Raw genomic sequence first — 14,806 nt, 5'->3', positions numbered from 1 at the left:
TGCCAATCCTCATCCCTACAGGCCTACTGTCTCTTTTGACTGCCTTTAAACCACACTGTCATGCACAAAAACTTTTTTTCAGGGCTATTCATGTTGCCCCAGGGCTTTAAAGGAACTAAAGTAACCATTGCTTAATCTGCACAGGGATGAGTAGCAATAATTTTTATCAGTGTCGTGTGTAGCAGATCACTGCTAAAACCCTTCCTGAAATGTGTGAGGTGGAAATGATGCCTGAGGCTGAGCTGCTGCTCAGGATTAGTGACACACTTGGGCAGCAGCAGCTCCTGCTGTGCCTGTGCCCACTTGTCTGCTGGAGAGTGACTGAGGCAGGGCCACAGAGGAGAGGAAATTGTTTTAGAGCCAAAAGCAAGATGGGATCACGTTGATCCAAATTTTTTGCTTTCTAGCTGGGAGCCCTGTGCATTGACTTGTGTTCATCCCACACCTCAAGGATGCAGATTTGGGGCTTGGACCAAAGGGAGAGGGAAGAGTTTGTATTAGATCAGCCTCCCTTATAACAATAAGAGGCTCCTGTAGGTGGGGCTCATCTCACCCATCCTTTGGGTGATCAGAGGTTCATTCATTCTCCCTCCCATGGCATTAAGGTCCCAGCTCTCCCCAGAGCTCTCCCTGGCCCCAGCAGGATTGGAAAGAGCTGAGGGTGTCACACTGGGCATGACAGGACAGGCAAAGGAGGTCGAAGAAGTGGGGAACCTGCCAGGTGTTTCCAGAGAAGGGAGTGTGAGATGATATCACTCTGTATCATCACTCAGCAATTACAGAAAAGGGCAGGAAACCAGACACAGCAGAGTTCACCGACTGTATTGTGCTTCTCCCTTTGCTGGAATGACAGATGTTCCTTGGAGAAAGTCTTCCAGGCCAACCAAACCAGAGCTATCTCAGAAATGAAAACCAGATCAAGTAAAACTGAATCTGAGCCTCAAGTTGCCTCAGACTCTCTGGCAGCAGGCAAAGCTTCAGGCTGGAAATCCTGAGCAAACTGCTCATGCACTTTTTAAATTTTGGGTGGGTTGTTTTTAATTTTTTTTTTTTTGGTCATCAGAAGAGAGTTGTTATAGTTTACTTGTGAATGGCTTTTTAAATCTTGAACCATCTGCAGAATGCCCCAAATGTATGAATATAGAAAAGCTTTCTGCAAACCACAAGTATGACTGATTAAATACAAGTAGGAGGTTAAAAGAAGACATCAGTCCAAGTTCTGCTGGCAGCACAGAGAGATGTGGCCCCTTCTGCAGCACAGGGGAGAGATTGACCCAGCAGAACACTCAGTCATCTCTGGTATCTGGCACTCCATGCTGAGATATTTACATCTCTCAGCAGGAACAGCCTGAGATGGAATCCTGAGGAGAGCTGGGAGAGCTGATGGAAGAGCCTGGTTTGTAATCAGTGGATTCAGTTCCCCTGGGAGGATCTTATCAGGGGATATTCATCAACATATATTTGCATCAATGAAAAAGGCTTTAATTCTGCATAAGCTCAGTGTAACCCTGTTATCACAGGCAAGAGCAAAGTCCAAGCTCAGCACAAGTGATCTCTCTGTGCCATTACAGTGCTCAGAACTATAAGGTAATATATTGCTTGTTATTTACTCTTTGCTACACACATTTGTGTCTGTGAAACATGGACAAATTGTCTCTCCAAGAAGAGGACAAACATTGGTTTTGGAGAGCATTTTTCAGACTTGCTGCAAGCTGCAAGCACAAAAGCCTTGTTAGGATTTAGCTGGGAATTACAGAGGCAAGTCCTCAGTGAATTATGGTGCAAATTTATGGACAAAATGAAAAATAAATGTCCTTGAAAGGTACTTCATGATGGAGACACAGAGAGAAATCTATGGGATATGCCTGTGTCAAGAGTGATATAAAATAACAAGAACACTGACAATGAATAATGCTGAATTAAATGTCTTCTTTCCAATCTCTAAAGCCCCATGTGCTCCTCAGACAGTTGTTTTTACAATGCCCTCGAGGAGGAGGATAGTTGTTGTTGTTGTTTCCATCCCACAAAGCACAAAATTGAGACTTGGAGCAGCTGAAGGATTTGCCCGGAGTGACTTGCAAAGCTGGGATCAGACCCTGGAGCAGCTGGTGTCACCAGCAAGTGGAGATCAGCATCAGTACAGCCAATAACAGGCTGACAGAAAGTGGCATGACAGGTACATCACCAGCCAGATAAGCAAATATTTTGTAAATATTTTGTAAATACTTTGTAAATTGAGAATGCCAGGATTTTCCATAGGTGTAACATGGAAATTCAGCTGACAGTGAGCAGAGAGGAGCTGGGGCTGCCTCTGGAGGAGCCTCTCCCTGGCCAGGCTGGAGGCTGCTGGCAGTGCCTGCTCCAGCTCCTCTCCTGGCCCTCCTGTGCCTGGGCACCAGCAGGGACTTTGGGGTTTGAGACTTCGTGTCTGAGTCATTGAGTCCCCAAGGAAGTCTCTTGGATGTGAAAACAGCTGGTGGTTCAGGGAGTATTTGAAGTAACGTGAAATGCTGGCTCTCCTTCTTGGGGGCACATTAAACTTCATCTGCATTAGCCTAAGGAATAGTCCTAAGCCTTAAAAATATCCTGATAAAACCAAAGGATTTCCCTCCAGGGAAATCTAGTCTTTCTCATTTCCATTGCCCTGTTGAGTCTGATAATTCTGCTCTAGAGCACTCTTGTGAATAACTCCAGCGTGTCCATGCTCTGGCACCACCCCACAGCCCAGGACGCCGACAGAAACCTGATATATAATCCTTTCCTTTCTATTTTTTACAAAGCTCATTACGTGGGAGCAACACCTTTGCCTGGGGGAGGCTCTTCTGCTCATTTACTTGACACAGTAATTTTTCCTGGTCAGACCTGCGCTGCTGTTCCTGAAATGCCCGCAGGAGATCCTCGTGTGCCGTCGTTCCTCTGCTCCCCTGTCATTCCTCTGTTTCCCCTGTCATTACTCAGTTCCTCTGGCATTCCTCTGCTCCCCTGGCATTTCTCTGCTCCTCTGTCATTCCTCTGTTCCTCTTCCTCCCTCGGGGCTCAGCGTTGCCTGCGAGGGGCTTCCAAGTCAGTCCAGAACAGCTCATCAGAGCATCGCCCCTGGCTGCCTGCAAGGATTTTGGGAGCAAATTTCCAGTCTGTAGACTCCAGCCAGGAAGTCAATCAAAGCTAATTCAGGAAAGAGCCTTCCATTAGGCATGGAGATTCCATCGTTAGCAGATCTCCTCATCACAAAGTGAAAATGGCTTTAATAAAATGAAGGCTGTGATTGCTGGCACAGCTTGAGGTTTGTTCTCATGCTGGTTAAAAAAGAAAAATAAAAATCTTTGAATTTAGGAAAGGAAAAAAGCTGCCAAGAAGAACACACAATTCCAGGAAAATAATGACTGAAATTACTGCTCTCCTTTATAAAAGCTGTAGAAATTCTAATCACTTTTGGTAAGGTCTGAAGTTCAGAAGGAAGGAAGGAAGGAAGGAAGGAGGGAGGGAGGGAGGAAGGGAAAGAAAAAGAAAGAAAGAAAGAAAGAAAGAAAGAAAGAAAGAAAGAAAGAAAGAAAGAAAGAAAGAAAGAAAAAAAGAAAAAAAGAAAGAGAAAAAAAAAGAAAAAAAAAAAGAAAGAAAGAAAGAAAGAAAAAAAGAAAGAAAGAAAGAAAGAAAGAAAAAAAGAAAGAAAGAAAGAAAGAAAGAAAGAAAGAGAAAGAAAGAGAAAGAAAAGAAAAAGAAAGAAAGAAAGAAAGAAAAAAGAAAGAAAGAAAGAAAGAAAGAAAGAAAGAAAAGAAAGAAAGAAAGAAAGAAAGAAAGAAAGAAAGAAAGAAAGAAGAAAGAAAGAAGAAAGAAAGAAAGAAAGAAAGAAAGAAAGAAAGAAAGAAAGAAAGAAAGAAAGAAAGAAAGAAAGAAAGAAAGAAAGAAAAAGAAAGAAAGAAAGAAAGAAAAATGGACATCTCCACTTAGTTTGCAGTAATTGAAAAAAATCCTCTACTCATTGTGGGTGTTTTCCTCATCAAAAAATCACACCCCCCCAGGATGGTTTGGGTTGGGAGGGACCTGACAGACCATCTCATTCTACCCCCCTGCCATGGGCAGGGACACCTCCCTCTAGACCAGGTTTCTCCAAGCCCCATCCAAACTGGCCTTGAAAATGGTCATATAAATCTTGAATAAATGAAATTAAATGTTTGCTCAGCAGTAATTTTCATAATTCTTTGGTAGAAAAAAGACCAGTTGTGGCCAGGCTGCAGGTGGGCTGCAGGCAGCCCTGCCTGACCCTGATCCCCAGCTCCAGGCAGAGCTTGGTGCCCTGGCTTGGCCTCCTGATGGCAGCTCTAACAAAGGATGGGCACCCACAGAACACCCCACAGCTCAGGAGTGCTGGATTTGCAGTGTCAAGATAAAATTGAGCTTAATGAACTTGCCCACATGGCAGAAGCAATATTTGTGAGCCAGGCTGCACCTGACACATTCTTTATGCCACATGTCCAGGTGACCTGGATGCCAAACCCAAAGCTGAACCACAGTGGGTGAGAGACAGCCAATATTAGCATTGCTATATTAATGTTATTAATAAAATGAAAGATTCAGATGACAAAACATTTTAATTATTTCCCTTCTTCCTCAATTCAGCATCCCAGAATTAAAAAATTAATTTAATAAACTTTTAAAAATATATTTTCTACTGCTCTTTCTAAAGAGTACCTGACACCTCGATTGTATTGGAGAGTTTTCATGGTGCTGGTTGGAACTGGATCAGACCTCTGTAGGGTCATGCATCTCCTGAAATTCTCCACATTACTGTTTCAGAAATCTTATGAAACATCCTGTGTGGCAGTGAATATTCAGTGAACTGCATGCTTGGTGTCCAGGAAATATCCTTTCATATTTTGGATAAGTATTTGACTATTTTGTCTACCCTTGAAAGCAGCAAAACAACCCAGACCTCTGCAAGGGGATGTTTTGACAGATGAAGAATAAAGAGAAGGGATAAACCAGCCCTGGTACATTCCAGTGCAATATTCCTCTGTGCCCTCCTGGAGCATTTGAGGTCTAAAGAGCCAGACCAGGGGCTCACTCCACCCATGGCCACGTGGAATGGAGCAGACCCTGGCAGCGTGGCGCAGGGTGGTCTCCTGGCCCTGATCCCAGCTGAGTGAGGGGACAGCCTTGCTTCTGGTCCCAAAGGGCTCCAACAGGCTCTGTCAGATAGGATGCCTTTCCCACAGCTTTCACTTTCCGGGTAGACTCGCCCACGCCGGGGATGGATAATTGCTGTGGTGTTTCATTCCCGGGGCACTCTTGGGTATCGTCGGGTTTTTGTGTCACTGCTGTTGAGCTGTCATCACAAGTCAGACCTGATGATTCAGGAAGTAACATTTTTGATGTAGTTTTGAAACACGCTTCTGTTAACCAAAGCATCTTTCTGTTGTGGGATTTCTGGAGACAAACGCCTTTGGGGAATTGTTTCCGGCTGAAAAAAAAAAAAAAAGAAAACACCTCCTAGCCAGGTCACAAGGAGGAAGAATAAACAGCCCTTCTCCAGTGGCACAATCCACAGGGACTGGTATAAATAGAGGACCAGGGGACAGAGGGCTCACAGTTGGATCCTGCAGAGACCTGAGCACTCGCCTTGGGCTCTGTTGGCTCCGCACCCACACCATGAGCTGTGCTGTCAGGCAGGTCGTCACCACCTGCACGCAGGGCAGGGGCAGCACGGGCAGCAATGCAGCTGGCACTGGCAGGAGGGTCTCCTCTGCCTCCTCGGGGAGACACGCTGCCTATGAGCTGGGTGCTGTGGTTGGCAGCTTCTCGGGGGGCAGCGTGAGCGAGGGGCTGCTGGGGAAGCAGCTGAGCGCCGGCAGCGCGGCCGGCGGCGGCTTCGCAGCCACCCAGAGGGCTTGTTCTGCCCTGGGATTCAGCGCTGGAGGCATCTGCACTCGAGGCCCTGCTGGCTTCCCCAGGGCTGGGGCTGGCTGTGGGGATGGGATCCTGTTTGCTAACAACGAGAAGGCGACCATGCAGAACCTCAACGACCGCCTGGCCTCGTACCTGGACAAGGTGCGGCTGCTGGAGGGGGACAATGCCGACCTGGAGTGCAAGATCAGGGAGTGGTATGCCAAGGTGGGGCCCATCTGTGAGCCACGGGACTACAGCTGCTACCACAAGGAAATTGAAGACCTTCAGAACCAGGTAAACCCTTGTTTGTCAAGAAAATTCTGATATTTCTTTGGGATTTGCTTTGACATGTGCACAAAGCCCTGTCACCAGGCAGAGGCAATGGCTCAGGAGGGGCAGCTGAAGAAGTGGTTTATATGAAATGATGGTCTGTGGGAGGGGGATTCTCCATTTACTGAGCACTGACACTTCAGCAATGCTGGATCCACCCAGCTGACACATGGGTTTCCCTGTTGTTATGCCATATAACTGATTAATAACACAAATATATGGAATAATTATAAAATACCCCAGGTAGGTGTTTCCTCCAGGGTCTTCTGGAGGCAGAGGAAGCTGCCAGCCCACACATTCTTCTTACAATTGCTTTTCCAGATCCTGTGTGCTGCCATGGAGACTAACAAAATCCTTCTGAACATTGATAACAACAGGATGACGGCTGATGATTTCAGAGTGAAGTGAGTACAACCCCCTGCTGGCCCACAGAAGGGCAGGTGAAGGGTGGTGATGGGGCAATCCCAACCCTCTGTCTATCACACTGCATAGTAAAACAGATCTCTGATACCACTGGCAATGTTCATAGCACTGCATGTCTGAAGCAGAAGAACTCGATCTGAAATTTTTTTCCCCCCCAACTTCAGCTGAAGGCCTTGCCCTGCTTTGCTGCCATGCTGACCTTTGTTTTCTGCCTGTGGTTTAAGGTACGAGACGGAGTGTGGTCTGCGGCAGAACGTGGATGCCGACATCTGCAACCTGCGGCCCGTCCTGGACCAGCTGGCCAGCTGCAAAACCGACCTGCAGCTGCAGTGTGAGGCTCTGACAGAGGAGATGTGCTGCCTAAAGACCAACCACGAGGAGGTCAGCACTCAGGGAATCAAGAAGAAGGAAAGTCCCCCCAAATATGGATGGATATTACTGATACAGCCATGTATTTTCTGCAGGAAATGAGCTGTTTGAGGAAGCAGGCGACTGGAGATGTGAGTGTGGAGGTCAATGCCTGCCCTGGCCCAGACCTGAGGAAGATCCTGGAGGATCTGCGGTGCCAGTACGAGACGCTGATGGAGCGCAACCGCAAAGAGACGGAGCAGTGGTACGCCTGCAAGGTACCACAGCCCCCCAGAGCTGCACCCAGCTCTGCCCCAGGGGAGGGAAATTCAGAGATCAGGAGGGGAAAAGTCAGGGATTAGGAAGGGAAAAATCAGGGATTAGGAAGGGAAAAATCAGGGATTAGGAAGTGTCCTCATAACAGCAAGTGTGTCACAGATGTGCTCAGATCTAACTGTACTGCCTGATTTCTGAGTTCCACCCATGGCAGAGGGGCCACCTCACGGTGTCAGAATAAACTGGGTGTCAGCCTTGGACATGCTCAGGGCACTGTGGGGTGTGGGGAGGTCCTGGACACCCTGAGATGCAGTGGGGATGTGAGGAAAAGGCTGCTCTTCTCTGACCTTGCAGGTGGAAGAGGTGAATCTGGAGGTGGTCACAAGCAGCCAGGAGATCGAGTCGAGCAACAAGCAGGTCACTGAGCTGAGACGTCAGCTGCAGGCCCTGGAAATCAACGTGCAGGCCCAGCTCACTATGGTGGGTGATGCCACAAGGGCTCCCAGCTCCAGCTCTCACAGCCAGGGCTGTGCCCGTGTCACAGGTACCTGTGTGTTCATTCTATTCCCAGAAAGAAAACCTGGAATCCTCTTTGACGGAGACCGAGTGTCGCTACAACAAATACCTGGCTGAGCTGCAGAACCAGATCTCGTGCGTGGAGCAGCGGCTGGCGGAGATCCGGGCAGAAATGGAGTGCCAGAACCAGGAGTACAAGACCCTCCTGGATGTCAAGTGTCGCTTGGAGCAGGAGATCCAGACCTACCACTGCCTGCTGGAGGGCGGCCAGCACGACATCATGTATGCAAACAGAGCTGGGCACCCTAAAATCTCTGTGCTTTGCCTTGCAGGGATATGAAAATTCCTGATCCTGGTAGGAAAAGCAACACTGTGGTGAGGAGTCAGTGCTGACCTGTTATGAGACAGGGTCGATTAGAAAACCATGAGGCATCTGAGGATTTGTCTTTGACAAATGTCCAGGGATATTTGACACCAAAGATCATTCTTGGGCCAGGGAATGGGCTGGGAGAGCCCCCAGAGCTGTCCCTGCCCCTGGCACAGTTCAGCAGCTCTTTAAGGGCAATTTCACCAGGAGCTGGGCAAACAGTCATATAACTGAGTTTTATTGGCTTGTCAGAATGAGACAGGATTAGGGACTAGTAGCTAAATTAACTGAAACAATGAATTATCTAAACATTTTCAGTTTCACACAACAATTTTAATTAAAGTTTTGGAAAATTTAATTTGTATGCAAAGCAGTTGGCTCTGCCCTGCCTTACACTGAGTGAGGTTTTGAAACAGCCAGGCTGTTAATTCCAGACACGGCTGCACACAAACAAAACTGCCCTGAGCACCCACCTACTCCCTTTGTTTTGTTGGAAGAGAAGGCTTTGGAATGGTGATGTCCTGACTCAAGCCCCCCTGGACTCTCCAGTTCTAAATTATTAACATGAAAAATCAGTTTTTGTTCCAAAATGCCTATTGCAAGGTCATTGCTAGTGCTTGCCCGGGGTAATCCTGAGTGTCAGATGGAAAAGCATCATGTGCCAAAAGGCAGGAGGTGGATGGTGGCTGCAGCTGACCCTGGCAGGGGGAGCAGGGGTGAAGAGAGGAGCTGAAGCCAGAGAGGGGGGCAGGGGAGATCTCCAGGGTGGCAGTGCCGGGGGCTGGCTGTTCAGAGCTGCCTTTTTCCACAGAGGGTCGGCGGGAAGAGGAGTTGGTGCCACCTCAGCCGGGAGGAGCGCGGGGCTGAAGGGCAGCCTGTGCCAGCCCTGCCTGCCCTGAGCCCCGGGATCCAGGTCTGGACCATCAGCTGCTGCTTTAGTGCTGGCTCAGCAGCAGGATCAGAGCTCTGCAGGCTTCTCTGGGTGATGAAGAGGGGCTGGAGGGGCTTTCCCCTGGAGAGAAGCTGGGCTGGAGTCAGGCACTCAGGATCACAGCTGTGGCTGCTGGTGGTGGGGCACTGGGATGAACTGGGCTGTGGTGGGAAGCACTGAAAAGGAATGCAACTATGGAATATTTATTTATAAACCTCTGTGCAGAAATTGTGTTTGACACTGGGGAGTGCCCAGCAGTAAATGTGTGCTTAAGCAAGACTTGCAGCATAACATGGGAATGAAGAACTGGCAGGGGAGTCAGTCACAAGTTTTTCAATAAGAATAAATTCTAGCAAAACTGAGGAGAAGAGGGGAAAGAAAAAGGTCAGTGCAAAAGCAAAGGGGTGTAGGAGAAAGGCATAGGATCAGTCCCCTTGAAAAAATTACTCTTCCCACTCTCCTTCAGGTCACTGCAGACCAGAGAGTCCCTGCCAGCCTCACTGCACATCCCCTGAGGAGCTCTCTGAAGAAAAAGTCTTTTGGAAAAACAAGGCAAAAATAATCTGGGGGTTCTCAGCTGTGCTCCAGCAGCAGTCAGAGGGACTCTGCAGGATGGCACCTCCTGTCCACCCTGCTCTGATCCCACCACTGCCCCTCATTCAGGCTCCCCTGGGTTGTGGCCATTCTCTAACAGCGACCAAGGCTTGTCTCCAATAAAACTTTGCTCCTGCTGACACAGCCTTGGACCTGAGAAATAATTTCTACAAGTAAATAAATATAAAAGTATTTTAAAAAAGTATTTTATGAATCCACCTTCAGTCTCCATCCACACAGCAATCACTACAGGGACAAAGGAAGACAAGCTATGTTCCCATCAGTGCTCCAGCTGAATCAGAGACTGAGGATGGGGATGGAGGGTGGAGGAGAAGGACCAGATATTTGAAGGAAGAGATATTTGCTACCAGAGGAGCAAGCATGAGCCAAGACATGAAGCAGAAGGTGGTGAGAAAAGAAACACCCAGAGAGACTGTGCAGAGGGCAGGGGGGAAATTTCAGGGCTGTCTGACTGTTAGTCTGCTACTGAGAGAGACCTTGGAAAGACAAGGCAGTCTTCACTAAAGTAGACATATGCTAATATAATATAATATAATATCACACAGGATTATGTAGTTCACGACACCTTTGAGTTATTACAGATACACACTAACAGGATAAAATCAAGACCAACGAGTTTTCTCGAATAATACCAAAGCAGGAATTTTGAAAGCCAGGCTCTGCTGGACTTTCCACACCCTTCTGGTGGAGGAAAACAATTCCCAGAGAAAACACTAAATAAAGAGCCTCTAAATGAATTTGTAAAAAAGGCAAACAGGAAGAACCAGCTGGCAACATGTGGGAAGATAAAAGGCCGAGACAAATTAATATGTGGGAGAGAATTTTTTTAAAAGTGAGACACAATAAACAGACAGAAAAAAAAAGCTGCTGGTGTTTTATTAGCCCAGAGTAAGGAATGACAAACACATTTAGGAACAGGACTGCATTTTGCTGTGTGTGCAAGCCAGGGCTCAGGATCCAGCCTGTCCCTCCTCACTGGCAGCAGCGTCCAAGTGATGGTTGGATGGGCTGGGAGTGGTGGCACAACCCTTGCTGCTCCTTTTGGGCTCTGGCAGCCTTTCTCTCACAAAATGTTGGATGGGGTTTCATGACTGACCTTAGACAGAGGCCTGACATGAAGGATTCCAACCATAAGGCTTTGGGGGATACAGTGAGTCTGACTTAGTGCCTGTTTCTAAAGAGAGAAACAGCTCAGACAATTCTGGAATGGTCTTTTGCTGGGCTCTGTCCAGGACACTTGTTAGCCCTGTGGAGTAATTGCTCTAATGAGCTCTTGGACAAGCTTTGTGTTACTTTCCCTGCTCAGTTCTGAATCTCCCATTCCTGCAGCACTAATTGCACTGAGCATTTCGGGGTGGTTTAACCCACCCTGGTGCTGACATGGCATCTCTGAGGTCACTGCATGGCATCTGTGCAGAAATACAACACTGCATTTCTGTGTTTACAACCTGCACTGTGATGGGAAATGGTGACAGCTGTGGAGACAGCACAGGAAAATACAAGGAAAGGAAGATAAATGAAATGGGGAGGACATGTGCATGGAACAACAGAACAGGAGTGACCTGGTGCCTGGACTGCACAGCAGCTCAGGGGCTGTGCAGCTCATGGGAGCTCATTCTGTCCTCTTGTGACATGCACATCTTGTAAAGCAAGAACAAATGAGTATCTCAAAGCAAGAGAGACTTGGGCTGAAGGTACAGGACAGAGAGAGGAACCCAAGGATACAAAGAGCAAGGGTGGGTGTCCCTGAGAGAGGCAGGGGTGATATCAGCACTCAGGCTGGTAAGCAGACAATGAAATGTACTGTGACAGCTCCAGTAGATGTGTCTGTGTTGTAAGAGAGCAGGAACATGGGAATTACACCATCAGGAAGAATCCCTGAGGAATTAACACACCAGAGGTTTAAGGGATTAGTGAAGAAATGAGAAGAAAACAACTAGTTTTGTAAATTACTAATGCTGGAAATCAGCCACGAGTTCCAGACTGCACAGCACAGACAATTATCTCTGATTACAGGCACTGTGCATTAGGAAAAGCAGGCCATATTCTGGTGTGCTGCATAAACTGTAATTCCTCTACAAAAGTCTCTTTTATAGGGTATGCAGGCAGGTACAGTCTAACACCCACAGTAACTATTTGTGGGGTTTAGATTTTTGTTCATTGGCTTGTGTAACATTTGTAAAGAGTTACAAGAGATGAGCAAACTGCTGCTGTAACCCAACAGGAGATTTCTCAGTTCAGCACACAGAATAATATAATCTAAACTGCCAGTATGAGCTACATATTGAAAGTGTAATGAAATTAAGAGACTTTTTAGCAAAAGTATGATATGAAGATCAAAGAAGATAGTCTGGGGAGTTCTGGCTGCCCTGCACCTTTGCCTGCCTGGCTCTGTTGCACCCCTGGACAGTGTCTGAGTGCAGGAAGCACCTGAACACTCCAGGCTGTCAGGCAGAGACCACAGGATGCAGCCTTGGTTTCTCTCCCATCCTGTGCTGTCTCAGCTCTCTGTGCAGAGTGGAATTGCCACAGTTTCATCACCCTTCACTATTCCCATCTGTCCTAAGAAATTCTCCAGGACTCTCCTCTGCTGTGATAACCTGCAGTGCCACCAGAGATGCACATGCTGGAGGCCTGACTGCACTGTCAGCACCTGGCAGGTCCTGGAAGGATCTAACACTGTTCATCAGCTGAATCAGGGGAGACTGAACCTTGGTAGGAAGAAACCTGGTTGTGTCCACCTCCATGTCCTGCTGAACATGTCCTCCTTCAGCACTGCAAATACTCAGAGTCTGCAGATGTGAACACTCAGCAAGAAAGAAGCTCAAGCAGAATTCTCTCGGTCTCCAAGGCGTATTTAAGCCTGTTACCAAACCCACTGTGGTAATTATTTCAGTTGCCTTACAGGATTTGGCTAAACATGGTGGTATAAACCAATGAGTCACTGGCCAGGCAAAAGTTGTGGTCTGCATTTGAAGGATGGCGCCTGGAGCCGGCTCAGTATCACATCAAAGCACTGTTTAATAAGTGATGCCTAATGGCCATTATGCAAATTATTAATGGTAATTACAAGTGACAAGATAAAATCATATTCCAGTGTGGTTGCACAAACATCACTGAGGCAATGCTTATGAAAGCAAAGTTCTGTCGAACCAGACACACCTTTCTTGTAGTTGACACAAGAAAACATTATCAGCTTTGATAAGCAAAGTGAGGTGAGCATGTGGAGCCAGGCTGGGCACAGACAGCCACAAATCCCACCAGACCAGACTGTCCTGCCTACAGCACCCCTTGGGAATGTGGCATCCTCCTGCCTCCTCCATCCCTGTGCACCAGTATTCACCCTAATCCCCTCTTCCTCCCCTTTCACTCTCTCTTCTTGTCCATCAAGCCCACAAGACTCAGCAGCACTGGCACTGATGACTGTCCTGGCCAAGGGCCTGCTGTGGCTTCCTGCACCCAAAACCAATTGTTTCCTCCAGTCCTACTCTGAGGTTGTAAATCCTTTTGGGACACGTTTATGTTTTAGACTTGCACAGTCCTTTCCCTGTGTTCTGCCTCAAGGCTGTGTCCCAAGGCTACAGGAATACAGTAATAACAAGAGTGGAGGTAAAGAAATCAGTTTAGTGGGGGAAAAGCCAGTACTGAAGGGAGCACAGCCTGTGTCTGTCTTGGTGCTGAGTCCTGGAGCCCTGACATGGCCATGAGAGAGAGACAACACCACAATTTGTTTTTAAGATACAACCAGATTAGCCAGGGACTGGCTTCTGGGTGCATTTGCTGTATCAAACACATGTTCCATGTCCCAGTGAAATTGTCAGGAGCCCAGAAAAACTCCAAAGAATGCAACTGCATCCCAAATATGAGTTCTTTGGAAGAATTGTATGGTCATGTCTAATCTTTACTGGTAAATTGGGATTTGAGAGTCTATGGTGCATTTTACCAGGAGTGAAAGGTTGTACAGTGCTGCTGCTGTTTGTTTAGTGGAGCAAGACCTGTTCCTTCTTCCCATCACAGAACTGCTGAAGGAAGCAGGGGTGAGTGCTCCATACCCACCTGTAGAGAAATATCCAGAATCTGCAGTGTCTCCTCCTAAACCCAACAAACACTGCAAGGGAAAGAAAGGCACCCCCAACCCTGTCTCTGCAGGTTGCTCTTGGGTAACTCCTGAAAACCTCCCCAGCAGAACCCAAGCTCCAAGCAAGCATTATATTAATTTTTGTTGGCTCCAACAGCCACACCCTGTCTTCAATTATATTCCTCAAAATGACGGATGAAAGCCAGATTTTCTCCCTCTCCTCCTTTTTGCTCATGATTTTCCCGACTGTGAGTTTAGGCTGTGTGGGGAGCACAGGGGCTGTCTTGGGGGAGGATGGACTTGTATTTCAGGCACTGCAGTCTCAGTGAGGAATCTGAGCTCTGACAGACTTCAGCTCTATCCTTAAGCAAGTTATTTCCCTGCACTACATGAATAATGAATATTCCTGGATGCCGCCAGCCTTGGGTAGGCGGCTTTTTATCATTTTTGATCTAAGTAAAGAAATAAATTATCCCACTGGAGAGTGGAAGGCTTTAGCTCCTGCTGGTGTGAAGATGATCCTATCTAAATATGCTTGGGGACACTGTCCTACCATGGTGACAGCAGTCACCAACTTCCCACCAGTAAAGGTGGTTAGACTAAAAGTGTTGGTTTTCTCTGCTCTTTCTCCCAGAGGTGATGCTGCTCTCAGAGCTCCTTCAGTGTCACCCTCACTGTCAACAGGGATCTATCAGAACTGCTCCTGTACCTAAGAACATCCTCGAGTCAAAGGCTGCTTTGTGAGTAAGAGTTGCATGGAAATTCCACGCTGTAGGGAACAGAAGCTGTCGTCCCCCGGAGAGCAGAATATCCTCTCATTACAGAGTCGGCAGGAGAAGGACACTGGCACTGGTGGAGCCAGTTCTCTGAATTCTCCCTTGGCTGTTGCCTGCCTGGTTGGGAGGTTGTACTGCTCTGGCCAGTCAGGCTGAGCTGACAGCTGCTACTGCTGTGACAAACTCCATAAGAAATGCAGAAAGCTTTTCTCCTCCTTGTTCGGTGCACAGCACAATCTTTGTAATGGTAAATACCTGTGGGG

General features: G+C 47.5%; 1 protein-coding gene across 1 annotated transcript; it reads left to right on the top strand.

Moving 5' to 3' along the window:
* Window positions 1-5,646: 5,646 nt before the first annotated feature.
* On the top strand, window positions 5,647-9,050 carry LOC306812902 (keratin, type I cytoskeletal 19-like; the record flags this gene model as incomplete). Its single annotated transcript, XM_079327822.1, has 7 exons — window positions 5,647-6,177; window positions 6,535-6,617; window positions 6,861-7,017; window positions 7,101-7,262; window positions 7,615-7,740; window positions 7,832-8,058; window positions 8,955-9,050. The coding sequence occupies 7 exons, from the start codon at window positions 5,647-5,649 to the stop codon at window positions 9,040-9,042; spliced, it is 1,374 nt and encodes a 457-aa protein (XP_079183948.1). The 3' UTR covers window positions 9,043-9,050.
* Window positions 9,051-14,806: the final 5,756 nt, after the last annotated feature.

The sequence above is a fragment of the Erithacus rubecula genome (genome assembly GCF_903797595.1).
Source record: "Erithacus rubecula genome assembly, chromosome: 27".
Taxonomy (NCBI): Eukaryota; Metazoa; Chordata; class Aves; order Passeriformes; family Muscicapidae; genus Erithacus; species Erithacus rubecula.
This window is presented reverse-complemented; position numbering and strand designations above follow the sequence as displayed.